Raw genomic sequence first — 21,229 nt, forward strand, 5'->3', positions numbered from 1 at the left:
TTATCCTATGATCTATAGATTGTGATGATAAAATCCCTGAGAACTGAGGGAAAAATGGCAGATGTCTTGTTCACATCATCATGCTTCCTTTTGCTGCAGTTTTTACACAAGTATTGTAAAACAAACATAGGGGGCTGATGTATCAAAGTAAGTTAACATTTGGCCACTGATGTGTGGAAATGTGGTGCTCATTGCATGTATTAATGGCCCATGTTAATGAGATGCAAATGAGAAACATATTGCCACAGGCACGCAAGTATGCACATATATGTGGATGGTATTGCAAAAGCTCCCAGGGTTGTGGTCAACTGTTTTGAGTTAATGCCCCTGTGAAACAAACTGCACACAAATCTTTTCAATGAGCTGATAGGTAATGAGTTACTTTGCACAGTTTTACATTTTATTACCTTTTTAGCATACATTTCCCATTAACACTATTGCAAGCTGATTTTTGTGTGCTAACAGTGCTGTCAATGTGTGTTAACCATTTGCTATAGCATTTAACGCAAGTTAATACTTTAGTATATTGGCCCAATAATATGCCATTTCCACTAATAATAAAAAAAAAGTGTTAGCCCCCAAGAAGAAGCTGGTGATTTTGAAAAACAATATTATTTAATATAAATTTAGTTTGGTGTAGGTTACTATTTTTCCATCTGGCCCAATATTTGCATTATTGACAGATCTGGCATATTGATGAATGAGCTGTCAAAAGATGTAACTTCACTTAATGTGGTGTAAGATGACATAATGCCCTGCCCTTGTTTATATGTATAATATTGCATGAGAGGCCTCCTCATCATTGCCTTGTTGCCTATTGTTTTAAAATACAATAAAAATGAATACAAAAAATCTCAGCTTCCAGCACTACTATTGCATTTTTCAAACTCCATAGAAGTGTAACACTGAGACCTTGTTCTTGAGCTGTTTTCTTGCAAACAGATTTTTCCCATCATCTGCAGTCTGTCATCCTTCCTCCAGTGCTGGTAAGCTCTGCTTACCTGTTTCATCCCTTCAAAAATATTGGGGGTTCCTCCTTCTTTTATGCTCTCTCTTAATCTTATCTGATGTGCCCTCTTGTCAGGCAAACACGTTTTGTTACAATTTATAGCACATTCTTTAAATCTGCCATGAAGGGAGAGTAATTTTGTAACATCACAGATGAATAATGCGGCAGCTGCACACAAAAAATTATGTCAATTTTCAAAGCATAAATTATGTCAATGTTATATGCATACGTTTGTTTGGAAAATTACGCAAACGTGCGCAGCAGAAACTCAGCCGCACAAAGTTACATCTGCTCCTTGCAACACTGGACTTATGTGTGTGGATTTACAGGCATACATTTTAAAATAAAAGAGATGCCTTTAAATCCAAGATACACCCCAACTCCGATTCCCCCAACCCCTGGAATGCGTCTTTTATGTTGTGCGTGAAAGTATGCATGAAATCAGGTTTCACGCTTACTTTTTACATGCAGAAACCCCAAGCAATTTTATAAAAAGCCATTTACATGTATAAAGTAATGTTTTATGCGTGGAGATGCCTTTGGAAATTCACCCCTAAATGTATCAATGAAAAGCGGATGAGAGGAAAAGATAGCCCAATAGTCAGTTACTTATAGGCAGCAAACGTGACATATTTCAAATCCAAGCAGGTAAGCAACTCCAGCACGTAGACTCAGGTGCACTGCAGTGTTGCAACCTCAATCGGCACCGCCCTCTCATTAGATTTTCCCTTGAAGGGGTTCCTTCTTTAAAGAGGGAAATTCCTGAACTTCAGCAAAAAAAATAAAAGCTCCAAGGGGCTGGGCAAAAGATAAAAAAAGACCTTGACAAAATCTCAGCTGAACTCCACCTCTTCACAATTGACTTCTCATTTAAATGTCTGGAAACTGGCTCTTGTGTTTTTTTTCCCCTTCTGGTTGTCAGTAGTGGATTATTCTTTAGGGATGGGTGCATTGCATTTCTTACAAAAATCAGCCAAAGCAGGGAAAGCAATATTGTAGGTCCTTCTTTTCCTGTTTTTCTTAAAAGATTTGGATATTTGTTTCTCTGGTGTCTTTAAACATAACAGTTCACGAATGAATTATAATAGGTCGAAGAGGGGACGAGGAAAGATGTATTAGATCAGCCCTGTAGTTATAGTGCAATATAGATGTAAAATTAAGAGGTGAAAAAAAGAGCCTTTAACTACAAGAATCAACTTGACAAGGAATTTTCTGAGCAGTAGTTGAAGTTTGGAGCTTCTTAGTGTGCAGCTGTGGCGTTCTGGACTGCTGGATGAGTTATCTGGAGATATCTGGAGGGTTTTCTCTGAGAGGTTTTCCCATCACCTTGAGGACATCCAAAGCAAACGATGTGATTCTCAGATCTGGTTTGCCTCCTGAAAAGAAACATGAAGCATTGGACAAAGTTTCCGAGTAGTATGTTGCAGGTCTGGCATTTGGAAAGGTAAGGACAGGAAGGGTTCCTGCCTGTGGATGGACCAGTCTGAGAGTGTCCCCTGATGTCGGCTTTGCTTCTGACCTGCGTCCTGCTCCTGCACTCATGGATTGACACCTGTCTTGCTCGAGGATGGAGATCATGGAAGCCTTGCACAGGTACAATGACAGTGACAGTATTTGCTAGACAATTCAGTAAAGTGCTCGCTTAAAAAGCATTGATTCCCCTTTTTAAAATTAAGATTTGTATTGTAGGTCTGGTGACATATTGGTATTTAATATAATGGGTTGCGCAGTTGTTTTAATATGACGGAAATAATGACATTTCTTGTTTCATTGTATGTTGTTTCCCATCTGAAACACAAAAAAACAATGAAGTCTTGTTTTGTTTTTTTTTAATTTTAGCAAGTGCTAAATTAATTTAGCACACACTAAAATGACTGCAAACAAATTAAATGGGAATAAAACAAAATAAATGGAAAACAGAATGAAAAGTGAAACAAAACGAAAAATGTTTTACTATTGAATAACTTTGGAAGCTGATTGTGAATGTAAGAAAATTGGGGCACTGCCGTGCTGGTCCTTTTCAGGACCCCCAGGCAGGCATGATGCATATGATGTATGATGCTAAACATAAGTCTAAAAAAAGTCCAATAAAATGAAGCAAAGGGAATAAAAAAAGGAGACCTAAGAATAAAACCAAAAGAGGAATCAGACACACAAATATTCTGAAGATACCACAGTATGGTCCCTTAATAGATTCTTCCTAACACCTCAGAAAAATGAACTGTTATTCAGGAAAAAATAACATTTTACCAGGTTAACAATAGTCTGTGACACTAAAAAAATGACTGATCTTACTAGGTCAGGTATAACATTTAGACCATGATAAAAGGTAATGTACAGTTAACAATATCTCAGTATATTCTGCATTCTAAAATGTTTACCTTCTTAAAAATTTGCGGCTTTTAAAGTAAATACTGAAAGGTGCTCTTAGCTCTCTTAAACATTAGCCTTTCAGAGCAAACATTATTAAAGCAGGTAAGGGTACAATTGATCTGTATTACAATGTCTGATTTGTGAGTGTAATTTCTAACTAGTTGATGTGGCTAAGGTTAATAATGTAGCACTTTTATAATAGAGAGGACAAATAATTGAAAAGGTTTTTTAAAAAAATAGCTTTTCTCATTCAGAATAGCTTCTCTCATCAGAGAGCTTGCTAAGTACCTATAAGAACTGGGACTCTTTTCCTCCCCCCCTCCACCCCCCAGTAAGACTGTTTTCACCTCCCCCTAACAACTCCCTCCTCCCATTGGCACGATCCTCTCCCCCCCCCTTCCTTCCACTGGCAGAAGGACAGAGCTGATTCCTACCTGTGTCTGCTTCCTCCTCTGCCGGCTTCGACCTGAAACCTGAACGTGCAGTGCTGTGTCAGGTCCTGTGAGACTCTTGGGGGCCCCCACACATTTCAGACTTCAGATGGAAGCCAGCAGAGGAGGAGGTGAGCCGCAGATAAGAAGAGAGGCTCTCTTCCTGCTGGTGGCAGGGAACATTAGGAGAGGACTGTGCCTGGGGAGAGAGACAATTAGAGGAGGAGCATGCCAAAGGAATTTTCCTTACTCTAGGGACAGTCCTGGATTCGGGGCTGTGTCAAACAGAATCAGAGTGCGGTCTCCATGTGCCAGTGATTTGAAGAAGTTTGTCACTTTAATATTTATTTTTATTTATTTATTTTAAGCATTTTATATACCGAGATACATTGGGAACATCATCTCGGTTTACAGGTAACTCAACGTAGCAACAAGCTTCACAGAGGAACAGTCAAAGATAAAATGGGTATAAACAAGAAACCATTCAAATAACATAGGGTAATAAACAAGCAACCGTTAAATAGGATGACAACAGTAACTAGGATAGAGGGAGGGTAGGGGGAAGTATTTACTAATTTACTAGTAATTTACTAGTATTTACTAATATAATGTGCAAGAGAGCTCCATTTCTAAAAGGGCAGGCTGGGCCAGTCTTGGATTTACCCTGTGGCATGTATGGACCTCTTTTTCTTAGAATTGAATGAGGTTAAACCCCAGAGTTGGCTCAGTCTTTTCCACAGGACATGAATCTAGTCATCCCATGCTAAAAGCTAATCTATTAAATGCCAGGTTGGACAGAGTCAAAGTATCAATAAAACCTGACACCTTGCAATTTACAGCCTACCTTGTGCATCAAAGAACACACGCTTGACTTACATTGAAGGAAATCAACACATTCTCAGAGCTATAGTATAATAAGTCCTAAGAAGCAGTATTTCTATCATGAAAATAAGTTCCTTTGCCGGGTGCACAAATGGATGTTCGTGTGAGTAGTATTTTCATAATGAGAACTCACTCATTGAAATTGGATTTCAGAGAGGCATTCTTGGGCCTTAAGTAGGCAAAATTAATTCAGCAGGAAGGGGCATGTTGCAAACATAGAGGTGTGCTCATAAGGGGGATTGTTGCATGGATGCTGTGTTTCTGTTGTCTTTGAATACACACACTTTTAAGAGTTAAATCTTCTAGGACTATCCCAATGGCTCAGGTGGTAAGTCTTGTGTCTTGCTATATGAAAAATCCCTGGTTCAATATCTAGGTTGGATCTTGTCCCTGATTCAATACCTAGGTTAGGTCTTCTGCTCTCTGGGTTGGCTGAACCTGTAAATGCTAAAAGTGAACATTATTTCCCAAAAATAAAATCCCCAAACCAACAAAATCTTCAAAACTGAAAACTTCTGCCTGCACATATACTCCATACAACTAGCACTAATAAAGATAAGAACATAAGAATTACCATACTGGGTCAGACCAAGGGTCCATCAAGCCTACTACCCTGTTTCCAACAGTAGCCAATCCAGGTCACGAGTACCTGGTAGGATTCCAAACAGTAGATAGATCCCATGCTTCTAACACCTAGGGATTAGTAGGGCTCTCCTAAGTCTATTTGGTTAATAACAGTTTATGGTCTTCTCCAGGAATTTGTCCAAGCCTTTTAAAATCCATCTTTTATCACATCCTCCAGCAATGAATTCCAGAGTCACTGAGTGAAAAAAGAATTTTCTCTTATTTGTTTTGAATGTGTTTCTAAATTCATCTCTAGTTTTTGAATTTTTTGAAAGAGTAAATAATTGATTCATATTTACACATTCTATTCCACCCATGATTTTATAGACTGCTTTCATATTTATACCCTCTCATCCTTCTCTTCTCCAAACTGAACAATTCTAACCTCTTTAGCCTTTTCATATAGTGGAGCCATTTAATCCCCTTTCTCATTTTGGTCACCCTTCTCTGTACCTTTTCCAGTTCAACTATATATTTTTTAGAGAAGTAACCTCAGAGCCATGGTTACTTCTGTTAATACTCTTATTCAACCTTAAGGGGTTCTAAGTTCACATTTTTATCTTTCAGTTGTTTGCTAACTCCGAATTCCTAAAACTCAGGGGGGCACTCAGGGGGCACTCAGGGGGGCACTTCACTCACATCTCTAGGTTCATAGCAATTTTATATGCCTTCCAAGACATTATCAGGGGTGTCACCTTCCCAGTCTGGAGTCTGTGGTAGCCCTGCCAGGACGTTAATCAGGAGTGACCCTGTCCATGCTGATTAATCCCTTCCCCTCTCTGCAGGCTTCCTCTTGTCCTCTCTCTGAGGAAAGATTATGGATCCTTCTCTCAGACTACCAGTTCCACCATGGACCCAATGTCAAGGGGTCTTCTGTCTATGGTGCTCCTCAGTATAGCATTACTTAGCTATAGTGTTGCGGTGCCGGCCGCGCTCTTCGCGACCGGCTCCTTACCTTCTCCCGGCTCTTCTTCGGGGGAACAAGCCAGCCCCACAAGGCCGCCGCTGCGGCCTACCCGCGGCGCTCCCACGAGGGAGACGCCGTCGGGAATCACCAGCCCCACCTCTAGGGCTCTAGGGGATTTAAACCCGGCGTCTGATGTCCTTCCCTGCCTTGCAACGTGGTCGCTCTGCCGAGTATCTAGTTGCTGTTCCTGCCTGCTCGTCCCGGATCCCTGCCAGCCTGCCTGCTTACCTGCCCGTCCTGCTGTTCCTGCCTGCTCGTCCCGGATCTCTACCTGCCCGCCCGCCTGCCTGCCAGCCTTGATTCCGGTCCGTCTCTTCGTATCTGATTCCTGCTGCCTGCCTTGACTCCGGTCCGTCTCTTCATATCTGTTTCCTGCTGCTTGCCTGATCCCAGCCTGTCCAGATCCATGGTCCGCTCCAGGTCCCCTTCCCACCGGACTTTCTCCTAAGTCCCAGCGGTCCGGGTCCCTATGGGCTCCTCCTGGGGGGACCGCGGACTTCCAGGGCGAAGACACCTAAGTCCTAGCAACCCGGGCTTCAACAGCTCCTCTGCGGAGGTCACGGGTTTCCAGGTGAAGTCTCGGGACCATCAGTGTGTGTTTGCCTCCCGACCGTCCTCATTCTTCGGTTGGCCCAAGGATCCACTTCCGGACTACAACATATAGAGCTATATATACATGTTTTAAGCTATTGACAAACAAATATCAGGGCTAGGGAGCTCACACCTTGGTACCCAGTTAGCCCCTTCTAAGATCCTCTTCGAAAAGGGTTAGAGGGATGTCCACTCATTTGCATCCAGGTGCCAGCACTTTAAAAATGTTGCCATCTGCATGGAGGATTGCACCACAGATGATCCCAGTATAGCCAGCACCATTTTGATGTATGGATGTTACAAATGTATGACCATACATCAAAATGGCATCAATCATATCAGAGGAAGGCGCCAAAGTGACATCAGGCAGATGATGTCGCCAGGCACATGGTACCATTTGTAAAGCACTGAGACCAGGTTGGAAGCAAATGAATATTGCTCCTACCCTTTTTGAAAAGAATCCAGGAAGGGCATAAGTGGGGGCCAGGATGGGAGCTCCCTGGCCCCTGCACTTTTAAAGAGGTGGAAGGAACTTGCCCCGGTGCCAGGCCAAGTCAGTCTTTTTGGCCTGGAAAGCAAAGCTATGGTCACCAGAGGCCCGTTTTCTTTCTTTTTAATCATTTTTTTGTTTTATTTTCATGTTTAATATTGTTTTGCAAATGAACAAAACATTAAACAAATGGAAAAAATGAATCTCTGAAACGAAAAAACAAACCGAAATAAAATTGGTGGCTACACATCCCTATGTTGCATGCATATTTAAGATTATTTATATCTGCAGGCTGACATAGTCATGTTGTGTGGATAAAAATGTATGCTACATGGAGTTCCCTGGAAACATGATATTGGCCTTTGATACAAAATTGTTTCAAAACACGGGCATATTCCGAAATGTCCTCTATCCAGTTTCCCCACTGAAATTGATGCATCTGTGTGGATTAGCTCACATTACATAAGAACATAAGAAATTGCCATTTCCCGCCTCCTTTCACATGCTCTACTGCTTTTAGAATATAAGAGCACAAGAAATTTGTTACGAGCGCGAGAAGCGTGGTCGCCTCTAGAGCAGGTAGAGTGAGCCCTTGGGCCACGGCAAGATTCAGGGAGGAGCCCCAAGCCACATCGTGGGAGGTGAGCCGATGCAGGCATGGAGGGCCAGGCAGGTACTGAAGCAGGAATAAGGAACAGAGTCTGACCCTCAGCCGGACTTGCACGCCCATGGCAACCAACAACGCAATGTTGATTGATGAATGGTCCTCCGACTGTTCCAAGCCCTTTCGGACCTGCTACTGGGTAACGGCATTGGGCAGCAGGCCGGACAGAGGACGAGGGCAGACAGAGTCCTTAGAACACTGAAGACATCATAGATGAGGGCTGAAGACATCATAGATGAGGGCTGAAGCAAGACATCATAGACATGGGCTGAAGCAAGACATCAAGGACGAGGGCTGAAGCAAGACATCATAGACGAGACAGGAACGTGGGCAAAGGACATTGTCACTGTCTCTCAGGGCGCCCTACACAGCCAGCACGGCTGGACTGGTCACGGACCACCCTGTCCTACAAACACAGGAGCGGGATGAGCACAGGGAAGAGGAAGCGGTGGGTTACTGCACTCCCGGCAGTCTAGGGCAGGTTGCTGCTCTTCTGGCAGTCTAGGGCAGGTTGCTGCGCTCCTGGCAGTCTAAAGCAGGTTGCTTCACTCCTGGCAGTCTAAAGCAGGTAGGAACAGGAACTGGATCAGGAACAAACATCAGGAACAAACATCAAGGCAACAGGCAGAGACAGGACACGGAGCTGTCAAGACAAGCGAGACCACGGAGGACCTGGACTGGTTTGAAGACACAGACAACTGTGAACCCCAATCCGAAGGCACCCAGGAACTGAAGTGAGAGTCCTTTTTATACTGCTGTATGCGGGCAACTCCCTGGGAGGAGTTTACCTGGACTGCCCCTCGCTGGCCCTAAAACTGAGGTGGAGAGCTGCGGGCCAGCCCCTAGGGAGAAGGGCATGGCCGAACCAGGAAGTCCAAGCAGAGCCAAGCAAGCCACATGCAGGCCTCAGGAACAGCTAGGTCTCCCAGGCCCTGGAGCAAATCCTGGATGGAACACAGGCGAGGCCCTGGCTTCGGAGTGGCCTCCAGAGGAAAAAGGTGAGATACCTCCTGTAGCGCAGCAACAGGGGGGATCGTAACAAAATTTCCATGCTTGGTCAGACCAAGGGTCCATTAAGCCCAGCATCCTGTTTCCAACAGAGGCCAAACCAGGCCACAAGAACCTGGCAATTACCCAAACACTAAGAAGATCCCATGCTACTGATGCAATTAATAGCAGAGGCTATTTCCTAAGTAAACTTGATTAATAGCCATTAATGGACTTCTCCTCCAAGAACTTATCCAAACCTTTTTTGAACCCAGCTACACTAAGTGCACTAACCACATTCTCTGGCAACAAATTCCAGAGCTTAATTGTACATTGAGTGAAACATAATTTTCTCCAATTAGTCTTAAATGTGCTACTTGCTAACTTCATGGAATGGCCCCTAGTCCTTCTATTATCCAAAAGTGTAAATAACTGCTTCACATCTACTCGTTCAAGACCTCTCATGATCTTAAAGACCTTTATCATATCCCCCCTCTGCCGTCTCTTCTCCAAGCTGAACACTGACAGCCCTAATCTCTTATCCTTTCCTCATAGGGGAGCTGTTCCATCCCATTTATCATTTTGGTTGGACTAACATCTTTTGTTTGCTACAGGGCATTAATCAGCTTTATGCTTAAGCCATTCGAACCCTTAAGGCTGTGTCTTTATGAACTTATGATTCTGTATATATGCTGCATAAAGCATGGTTAAAGACTCCCGCAGTTATGTGAACTCCTGTCCCATCTGTGCACAGCAAAACCCCCCAACTGGCTGTCCATGGAGATTTCTCCAACCTCTTCCGGCTCCCACCGAACCCTGGTCAAGCATCTCTACTGACTTCATTGTTGATCTGCCCCCATCTAAGGGTAACAGGGTCTTTGGGTTATTATTGAACGCTTTTCAAAAATGGCCCATTTTGTCCCACTACAGAGCCTTGCCTTGGCTCCTGAACTGGCGAAACTCTTCCTCAACAATGTCTTACATGGATTACCTAACGAGATAGTTTCTGATCATGGGCCACAATTCGCTGCCAAGTACTGGGAGTCACTCTGTCAAAATATTTGACATCACCCTGAATCTGACGTTGACCTACCACCCTCAAGCGAATGGCCAGGCCAAGAGGACAAACAGCTCCTTGAAGACATTCCTAAGATCTTACTTCAATGATCAGCAGGATAACTGGGCCGACCTCCTGCCATGGGCCGAGTTATGCCACAATACTCACCTCGCCTCTGCCACTGACTTCTCACCCTTCTCAGTGGTATTTGGTCACCAGCCACGCCTGCCTTTACCAGTGCCACTTTCCGTGCCCTTGCCTGCAGCCCAGTCTATGGCACAGATGATTCGCCATCTTTGGAAACAGGTCAAGGAGAGATGGGTCAAGCTGCCGAGAGAGCCAAAAGCTTCATGGACGTTCATTGTTGCACCGCACCCTTGATCTGGCCCGGCAAGAAAGTCTGGCTGAACACTAATGCTTTTTTCTATGTCTTTTTCTCTATGCATATAAAATAAGTAAAAAAGAATCACTTCCCTCCACAGAGATCACTTTTTATTCTTTATAATGGAGGAGTGATGATTAATACACATAACCAATGACAGATATCCCCAAATAATTACAAAAAATGTAAAAAAATGTGCAAATTTTATTACAGCATCATAGAAAAATAGAACAAAGCATATCCTGATGCATAAATATACATATAAATATGCGGTTACCTACCAACTGCAGCTTTGGCAACCACAACACATTCCATGTGTCCCTATTGAAGCCATTCATATTGTCCTGGCCCTCTCGAAGGCCTCCTGAACCTACACAGCTTACTGCTGAAACCAAGGACATCCTCCAAGTAAAAGAAATACTGGATGTCCGGCGCCATAGAGGCCATTGGGAGTATCTCCTGTCATGGGAGGGCTTCGAGCCGGAGGAGAACTCATGGGAGCCCTCCCACCACATCTACTACAAAGACCTCCTCGCTGACTTCCACTGGACCCATCCTGAGAAGCCCAGGCTGGTAAGGGGGAGGCCTAGAAAGGGGGTTACTGGTGCGCGTCCCAGCCGCGTCTGCTCCGCAGCCGGCCCTGCTCACCTTGCTCTCCTGTCCACGAGCTCCGGGCTCTCCTCCTCCACAGCCACAGCCAGTTCATGGCGTCCCCGGCTTTCCCGCTCTCAGTCTCCCATCCAGGCCTCAGGGTGGGGCTCAGCATCCTCCATAGCGTCGGCCCCGCCCCTAGACGTGCACGCGCAGACCTCCCAGCCTCTTAAAAGGCCAAGAGTGGCTCCCAGCTCTGCGGCGTACCCTGATTGACAGTGGGATATAAGGAAGTGGTCAGACACCACTTCCTTACCTTGGCAATCGGGTCGTATACTCCGGTGTCTCTAGTTCGCCTGTTCCAGCATCTCCTGTTCCAATGTCTCCTGTTCCAGCGTCTCCTGTTCCTTTGTCTCTCCATTCCTGGTAGTACCCTTCGGACTGATCTCACGGTACTGACCTTTGCTTGCTCCTGACCTCGTCTGACTGCTGCCTGGACCTGACCTCTGCCTGTCCACTGATTACTTCTGATAGCTGCCTGGAACTTGACCTCTGCTTGACCTGACTACTCCCGGATTGACTACAGGTACTGACCATTCTGGACTGATACTCTGGCCTTGATCCTCGCTATCCACTCGGACTCTCTGTTCTGGCCTCCTGTAACCTCTGGACATTCTTGCTTGGACATTGACTGCACACCCTTGTTCATGGTGGGCACTCCCCTGTGCTTCCTCTCTAGGAGACCCTGCGAGGCCCACCTAAGACTAGGCGACCCGGGTACCCAAGGGCTCAACCTGCGGAAAACCCGGGTTGCTATTGGTGAAGCTCCAGCTAGCCTCTGTCTCCTCGTGTGCTCCGCATCCTGACCAGAGGGCCGTACCAATCCTGCACCAGACCAAGGGTCCACCTCCAGTGCAACAATTGTCTTTGTTGGTTGGTATATAATGTTCATTTTTGGAATATTATTAATGCATTATAGGGTTGTAATGTAATCAATTTAAAAAATAGAAATACCCAGATTAGTCACCACAAAAGAGTTAATCTGTTCATCTTCATATGGTTGCTAAACAACTTTTTCCATGTGAGAGGGGAACAGATGCCGTTTCAGTGAAATAGAAACATAGAAACATAGAAATGACGGCAGAAGAAGACCAAATGGCCCATCCAGTCTGCCCAGCAAGCTTCCCTCTTTCTTCTCCCATACTTATCTGTTTCTCTTAGCTCTTGGTTCTAATTCCCTTCCACCCCTGCCATTAATGTAGATAGCGGTGGAGGAGCTGCATCCAAGTGAAATATCTAGCTTGATTAGTTAGAGGTAGTAGGGGTAGTAACCGCCGCAATAAGCAAGCTACACCCATGCTTATTTGTTTTTACCCAGATTATGTTATACAGCCCTTATTGGTTGTTTATCTTCTCCCCTGCCGTTGAAGCAGGGAGCTATGCTGGATATGCGTGAGGTATCAGTTTTTTTCTTCTCCCCTGCCGTTGAAGCAGAGAGCTATGCTGGATATGCATCGAAAGTGAAGTATCAGGCACATTTGGTTTGGGGTAGTAACCGCCGTGACAAGCCAGCTACTCCCCGCTTTGTGAGTGTGAATCCTTTTTTCTTCTCCCCTGCCGTTGAAGTTATGCTGGATATGCGTGAAGTATCAGTTTTTCTTTTCCCCTGCCGTTGAAGCAGAGAGCTATGCTGGATATGCGTCGAGAGTGAAGTATCAGGTACATTTGGTTTGGGGTAGTAACCGCCGTAACAAGCCAGCTACTCCCCGCTTTGTGAGTGCGAACCCTTTTTTCTTCTCCCCTGCCGTTTAAGCAGAGAGCTCTGCTGGATGTGTGAAGTAACAGTTTTTCTTTTCCCCTGCTGTTGAAGCAGAGAACTATGCTGGATATGCATTGAAAGTGAAGTATAAGAATGGAGTGATCAAGCTAGTTGAAAGGCATCAGGAATAGAGGAAGGTGGAGGTAGTAATTTGGATATTTGGTTTGGGGTAGTAACCGCCGTAACAAGCCAGCTACTCCCGTCTTTGTGAGTGCAAATCCTTTTTTCCACATTTCCTCTTGCTGTTGAATCTTAGAGTGATGTTGGAGTCACAGTAACCATGTGTATGTTTATTGACTAAGGGTATTGTCTCCAGGCAGTAGCCATCATTCTGGTGAGTCACCCACTCTTCATTGGCGGCCTCTTGACTTTATGGATCCACAGTGTTTATCCCACGCCCCTTTGAAGTCCTTCACAGTTCTGGTCTTCACCACTTCCTCCGGAAGGGCATTCCAGGCATCCACCACCCTCTCCGTGAAGAAATACTTCCTGACCTTGGTTCTGAATCTTCCTCCCTGGAGCTTCAAATCGTGACCCCTGGTTCTGCTGATTTTTTTCTTATGGTAAAGGTTTGTCGTTGCCTTTGGATCATTAAAACCTCTCAAGTATCTGAAAGTCTGTATCATATCACCTCTGCTCCTCCTTTCCTCCAGGGTGTACATATTTAGATTCTTCAATCTCTCCTCGTATGTCATGCGATGAAGATCCTCCACCTTCCTGGTCGCCCTTCTCTGTACCGCTTCCATCTTGTCTTTGTCTTTTTGTAGATACGGTCTCCAGAACTGAACACAGTACTCCAGGTGAGGCCTCACCAAGGACCTGTACAAGGGAATAATCACTTCCCTTTTCTTACTCGATATTCCTCTCTCTATGCAGCCCAGCATTCTTCTGGCTTTTGCTATCGCCTTGTCGCATTGTTTCGCAGACTTCATATCATTAGACACTATCACCCCAAGGTCCCTCTCCTGCTCCGTGCACGTCAGCCTTTCCCCCCCCATCGAATACAGTTCATTCGGATTTCCGCTCCCCATAATCATGACTTTGCACTTCTTGGCATTGAATCTCAGCTGCCATATCTTCGACCACTCTTCCAGTTTCCTTAGATCCCGTCTCATTCTCTCCACTCCTTCCGGCGTGTCCACTCTGTTGCAGATCTTAGTGTCATCCGCAAAAAGACAAACCTTACCTTCTATCCCGTCCGCAATGTCGCTCACAAAGATATTGAACAGGACCGGTCTCAACACCGATCCTTGCGGTACACCACTTAAAACCGCTCTCTCTTCAGAGAAGGTTCCGTTTACCATCACACATTGTCTTCTGTCCGTCAACCAATTTGCAATCCAGGTCACCACCTCGTCACTCACTCCCAAGCTTCTCGTTTTATTCACCAGTCTCCTGTGCGGAACCGTATCAAAAGCTTTGCTGAAATCCAAGTATATGACATCGAGCGCTCTTCCTTGGTCCAATTCCTTGGTTACCCAGTCAAAAAAGTCAATCAGATTTGTCTGACAGGATCTTCCCCTGGTGAATCCATGTTGCCTCTGGTCCATCAATTCTCCGGACTGTAGATAGTTCACTATTCTCTCTTTCAGCAGAGACTCCATTACTTTTCCCACCACCGAAGTGAGGCTAACCGGCCTGTAGTTGCCAGCCTCCTCCCTGTTCCCACTCTTGTGAAGCGGGACCACCACCGCTCTTCTCCAGTCTCTCGGCACCACTCCCGTTTCTAGGGATCTATTGAACAGGTCACACAGCGGACCCGCCAGAACATCTCTGAGCTCCCTCAATATCCTTGGATGAATCCCATCAGGCCCCATGGCTTTGTCCACTTTCAGGTTCTTTAGCTCTTCCCACACATTTTCTACTGTAAAAGGATTTTCATCTATTCCACTTCCCTCCAGTTTCTTGTTGTGTAGAGATGGTCCTTCTCCAGGGTCTTCTTTAGTGAACACAGAGCTGAAGTATTCGTTTAATATTTCTGCCATTTCTTCGTCTGTCTCCACACATTGATCATTACCACCTTTCAATTTCACTATACCACTTTGGACCTTTCTCTTTTCGCTGATGTATCTGAAAAATGTTTTGTCACCATTTTTTATCTCCTTGGCAATCCTCTCTTCTGCTTGATTTTTTGCCAACTTGATTGTTTTCTTCGTCTCCCTCAGTTGATACAAATATTCTTCTTTGTGCTCCTCCCTTTGGGATCCTTTATATTTCTTGAATGCTGTTCTTTTAGCTTTAATTTTGTCAGCCACCTCCTTTGAGAACCAGATAGGTTTCAATTTTCTTTTGCTTTTCTTTATGTTTCTAACATATAGAGCAGTTGCCTTGGTGATTGCTCCTTTTAGATTGGTCCACTGCTGATCTACATCTCTCTCGTTCTCCCATCCTTTAAGTTCTTCCTCCAGGTACTTTCCCATTTCCTCAAAGTCTGTGTTTTTGAACTGTAAAACTCGGGTCTTTGTGGTTCTTTTCCCTATTCTATTAGTGATATTAAACCATACCGTTCGATGATCACTGCTGCTGAGGTGGGCGCCCACCTGGACATCTGAGACATTATCTGCATTATTGAGCAATAAGTCGAGTATAGCACCTTCTCTCGTGGGTTCCAACACCATTTGTTTGAACAAAGATACTTGCATGGCATCCATTATTGCTCTACTATTTTAGTTTCTGCAGAGGGGATTTTCCAGTCTACATCTGGCATATTAAAGTCACCCACGATCACCACTTCTCCCTTCTTACCTATCTTATGGATGTCTTCAATCAGATCTCTGTCCAGCTCTTCCTTTTGATTTGGAGGCCTGTAAACCACTCCAATATAAATGGACACTCCGTCATCTTTTTTTAGGTCGACCCATAGAGCTTCTTCTTTACCCCAACTTCCTTGTAGCTCAGATGCTTGGATGTTGTTTCTGACATAAAGAGCCACACCTCCCCCTTTTCTATCCTCTCTGTCCTTCCTTAACAAGTTGTAGCCTGGTATTGTTGTATCCCATTCATGAGATTCTGTGAACCATGTTTCTGTGATAGCAACAATGTCCAATTCTGCCTCAGCCATTAGGGCCTGCAGATCTGGGATTTTATTTCCCAAACTATGAGCATTTGTGGTCATAGCCTTCCAGGTACTCTCTTTAAGGTTATTGCTTTTCCTGGACTCCTTATGAGATATTAGTTGAGATTTGTTATTCACTTTACTCTTTCTGTTTGTAGTTGTGCCACTGTTGACAGAGTTATCCATCTCAATTAGATTTTTCTTTTGGTTATGGATCTTGAAATACTGCATGCATTGTGTTTTTTCTCTCTTTTCTGGTAATACTGCAATGTTTTTCTCAAGAACTTCCTCAGTTTTTAATATAGAGAGGGCTTGTTCTTTTTGCATTTGGTACATTGTGTGTCTCCTTATCACAGGTCTAATTCTACCAGAGCCCACTGTAATCCTGGATTGTAAAGAATTTCTTAATGAGCTGTTTGAGTGGGAGGGTGTACCTGTTGGCTGCTCATCTGTCAAGAATGGATGACTTTGGGTCCTACCTGAGCGTAATGGATCTCCTTTTCTTGACTCCTGGTTTTTCCGTGATATTGGGGAATTATTATCTGTGTAATGCAATGTGGGTGTAATACTTTTAATTGAAGCTAATTGAGCTTTTATCTCAGTCAGCTCCATTTTCAAGGAAGAGAGTTGTGCACAAATTGGGCAAGCTCTAAGTTTCCAGATGCTTTCCCTCAGAATAAAGGCTCTACAGCAGTTACATTGGATAGTCCTCATCTTGGTAGTTTGTGATTTGTATTTCCTTGACTGTTACCAATGTACTAATTTATCTCGCTGCCAATGGGAAGTTAGGCAGTCTTTATTAGAAAACAAGCCCCAGGGGTGGGTGGGTAGAGGGGTAGGGAGAGAGTGAGTCAAACAGTTTAGCCTGGGACAAGCTGGGTAAAGTAGGGCACTTCTGGACTGTTGCCTTTGCTTTTGGTCAATTGTTTTAAAAAACAGTCTTTATGCCCCAATTTTTAGTTTGAACCGATTTTTTGTGCCAACTAACTCCAAGGGAGAGTTTAAAAGGTGTTTTAAAAGCTGGAGAGCTGTCTACTTGGAGGTTTCTTTTTTTTGGGTTTTTTTTTTTTTCCTTCTAGCTTTATTCAAACAGCAAATCAACTTACTAGATTAAAAACTTACTATAAAGAAATGAAACACAGACTATAAAGAAAATTAAAAACAGACAGGAATAATCACAGAACCTTTCTACAGTAATAGTAATTACTTTCTACAGTAATAGTAATAACTATAAAGAAATGAAACAGACTAAGAAAATTAAAACCCACAGGAATAATCACAGAACCTTGCAATAATCAAAAACCTTGCAATAATCAAAAAATATACTTAGCCACAATGCAGAGTTCACAATGTAATATACACGTCCACCAGGAGAAAAACCCTCCAACTTGTGCTCAGGAACACAATGGCTCCCCTCCTCTACGAATACCTTGCCCAAGTTCTGGGACACACCCAATTCAGTTAGATTACGCCACTTCTGGACTGTTGCCTTTGCTTTTGGTCAATTGTTTTAAAAAACAGTCTTTATGCCCCAATTTTTAGTTTGATGGAGTGATCAAATCATCACCAAGAGTGATCAAGTCATCACCAAGAAGAAAATGTGTATAGTCCTTTACAGCTGCAACTTTCAGCTTATAGATTCAGAGGTTTCTCCTGGCTTCCAATCTTGGAACCATGAAAGAAATTAATGAAAAGAAAAAACATTTGAAAATAAACCTGCAGAATACTTAACAAACAGGATCTGTTTGCCGCATGTTATAAAATAGCCGCGTCCATGTACGAGTGCTGAGAAGCGCACACATGTGTGGACTTTTGAAAACCATCCCCTATATGTATAATCGCTTCTAGGAAGGTATTCTGATGTATTAACAGATAAAAGAAATGGGTGCTACATTTTAGATGTTGAGATATAGTTTTTATGTCCTGAGTTTTAATGGTATGAATGGGAGTTGGTTTGTTGGGTTTTAGAGTGTTCACTGATGATAAATTAATATATAATAGTGTAATTATAAATAGATGAGAAATTATTGTGTAATAGGTTTATCATATATTGTGAGATTGCATCATTGCCTTTTAGTTATTTGTGTATATTTATGCATCAGGATATGCTTTGTTCTATTTTTCTATGATGCTGTAATAAAATTTGCACATTTTTTTACATTTTTTGTAATTATTTGGGGATATCTGTCATTGGTTATGTGTATTAATCATCACTCCTCCATTATAAAGAATAAAAAGTGATCTCTGTGGAGGGAAGTGATTCTTTTTTACTTATTTTATATGCATAGAGAAAAAGACATAGAAAAAAGCATTTGTGACCATAGACCAATAAGCATATGATTAATTAATCAGCTTTTAAGCTTACGGGTGTTATGATGGTCTTTCAACATCTCTGTGCTGTCGTTTGTGATTATGAAGATAATTAAAATGTTTTGGTGAATGCCGTTTTGTTGAGAAAATTGATAGCCATGGTCTTATTTGTCACATCTATGCAGATATCATCTAACTATATATCTCAGTTGGTGAAAACCAAGTACCAACAGTCTCCAAATTCAATGATTACTTGGATAGGATAGCAACCTGGCTCAATTCACAGATGTTATGACTTAATCCATCTAAAGTAGAAATTGGATTTCTGGGAGGATCAGAAACTTCTCAATTTTTCCCTCAGTGTTGAGCATGGAGTTAAAATCAAAGGAAGTTGTTCAGAGTCTCAGGTTTTATATAGACTCCAAGCTCTATCTGATACCACAAGTGTCATTGATAGCCATTCATGTTCCTAAGCTACATTAAACATTCAAGAGAGATGCAGTAGAGTACAAAGTCCTTGCATCTAGAATCAAGTGTAGATATACGTGTAGATATAAGCTTTATTTGGCATGGCAGCTCCGCTGTTTAATAGTAATAATAATGCTTCAAATGGGTTCCCCGACACGGACCCTATGTTTTGCCGAAAGGCTGCGTCGGGAGGGACACTTGTTCAGGGAGCTTACGTTAACATCTATTGAGATTTGAAACTTGCTGTACAATTGTCCCTCCCGACGCAGCCTTTCAGTGAATCACGGGGGTCCATGTTGGGGGACCCATTGAAGCATTACTGTTGCTAATAAACAGTGGAGCTGCCATGCCAAATAAAGCTTATATCTACACGTATATCTACACTTGATTTCTAGATGCAAGGACTTTGTACTCTAGTGCATCTCTCTTGAATGTTTAGTTGATCCTTGAGTGCAGCTTTACTGTCTGTTTCTGCTTGTGGATTTTTCCTAAGTTACATTAGATAACTATGCCCTTATCACTAAAAAAAGTTGATTACTGCAATTCTCTGGACTCTATTAGGCCAGTAAAATCTGTATTATATGCATAATGGAGAATTGTCCAGTAAGGGGAGGTTCTAGGAGGTGTGTAACTAGTGTTCAGTAATGGTTGGTCCCTTCCCCCAAAATGGGATGGGAGATTTATAAAAGTGCCTCTTAAGAGGCCAAAGGAGGATTTATGGAAGTCTACTTGTGAATCTTGAGTTGTCTTGAAACTGAGGAGTTTGCCTCTTGGAATTTAGCCTATGAGGACTTCAGGGCTAGAGAGCTGTTGAGGAAGTTTCTGGAGGATCAGTGGAGTATAGCTGTGGGTTTTGAAAGAGAATAAGGACCCCCAAGTCTGCAGGGACACCAGTTCTGCCTGAGGGAGCCTAAAGTTGGAGAAGTGCTGAAATGAGAGAAGGTTGCATGTTTGGTTCTGCAGTATGGTACCAAGGAAGATAGGTGAGGAGCTTGAGAAGGATCAGTATCTAGAGGATTTTTATTGCAGTAACTGAAAACAAACTCTAACAAATTTGAAAGGTTTTGTGACTGGACTGGGAATCTGTCATTGAACTCAAGTGCTGGACTGTGTTCTTCCAACTTTTCATTTACTTTTTTCTGATTTTCTGGACTTTGAAATTGGAACTTTGTAATAAATTCTATTTTTTGCAACAGCACTCTTTCTGTGGAACTTCTGTTTTTTGTGTTTGAGTCCCATAGAAATAGCTATTCCCCAGTGGTAAGAACCCTATGCTGGGGCTGCAGAAAATATTTCTCACCCCTGCAGTACTCGAGGGTGACCCCCGGTGAAGGAGGGGGGTGGTGGTGCTTATAATTCACTATATCAGGGCTTACCACAGAATGCTTTAAAATAGTTTCAGTCATACAGACTATGTTGGCAAGGGCTGTCACTGGTGCTAAGACCTATCCTGAAGGAATTGCGTTGGTTGCCATTGAGGTGGCAAATTCAATACTGTTCTTTGTTTTCCAGTTCCTCATCCAGATGGGACCAACCTATTTGATAGAATTACTAGTGCCTTATTCACTGAGTAGAACTCTCCATTCCTCACAACAGGGAGGAATGTCTGTTCTTTTACTTTTAAAGGCAAAACTGACCTCTACTTGACAGTCAGCATTCAGTTGTGTGGTTTCCATATTGTGGAACGCCATTCCAGTTGGTATCCCATCAGGAACCAAATTACCTATCCTTTAGAGAGCAGCTAAAATTCAAGTTTTGCCAGCAGTTATTCTCATGGCAATTACCAAAAAGTTGAATGAATCAATTTGAATAGGACTGTAGGAATCTTTTATTATTTATTAAATTTAATATAACACTTGTAAAACAAATATCCAAGCAGTTCACATAAAGCAACATGCATTCTCAGTTGAAAAATTAACATAAAATAAACCAAAATAGACTAGCACAAAACTAATAAACCATAACACATTAAACTAGACAGCAATATAAAATAACAAGAATGCTCGTAATGAACTACTCAGAAGTCGGTCCTACACAGGGTTCTAAATTGTTCAACCATGGGCATCTCCTTTCCTAGAAAGGAGTTCTTCTTTCTCTTATTTTTTTGGGCTTCCCGACCTAACCCCTCCCCTTTACATAATTTACATGTTTAAGTCGTGATGCGGCAGTTATTGCATGCATTAGGGCGTTATCGTGTGCTATAATGCCCTAACTTATGTGATAAGGCCACATCGCGATTTGATGAATGACCCCCAATCATTAGCTGCTTTACTTTCAAGAAGGATAAAGATTGTCTAAGAGAAAGTGAAGCAACCTTTTCCCCTTATTCTTCTCTTTTTATCTCTTACTGTGTAAGACATTCCCGATTTATTTATGTATTTTTTCTAGGGTATATATTGTATTGCTGAGCAATTTTAGGACTTAGGACTAGCACATTGTTCATATTTTTGTGTTTATGTATGAAATGCACTATTTGTCTCTGTTATATTTTATTTATAACTCACTTTGGGGTCCCTAGAAGATAGGCAA

The 21,229-nt window shown here is 42.9% G+C and overlaps 1 protein-coding gene across 1 annotated transcript in view; it reads left to right on the forward strand.

The window, feature by feature from the left end:
- Positions 1-1,961: 1,961 nt before the first annotated feature.
- TSPEAR (thrombospondin type laminin G domain and EAR repeats) overlaps positions 1,962-21,229 on the forward strand; it is a 187,913-nt gene continuing 168,645 nt past the window's right edge. The window contains 1 exon segment of the mRNA XM_029606177.1: positions 1,962-2,602. Within this exon segment, the coding sequence (XP_029462037.1) occupies positions 2,509-2,602 (94 nt within the window). The 5' untranslated portion in view covers positions 1,962-2,508.

This window comes from Rhinatrema bivittatum, chromosome 6 (assembly GCF_901001135.1).
Source record: "Rhinatrema bivittatum chromosome 6, aRhiBiv1.1, whole genome shotgun sequence".
Lineage (NCBI taxonomy): Eukaryota > Metazoa > Chordata > Amphibia > Gymnophiona > Rhinatrematidae > Rhinatrema > Rhinatrema bivittatum.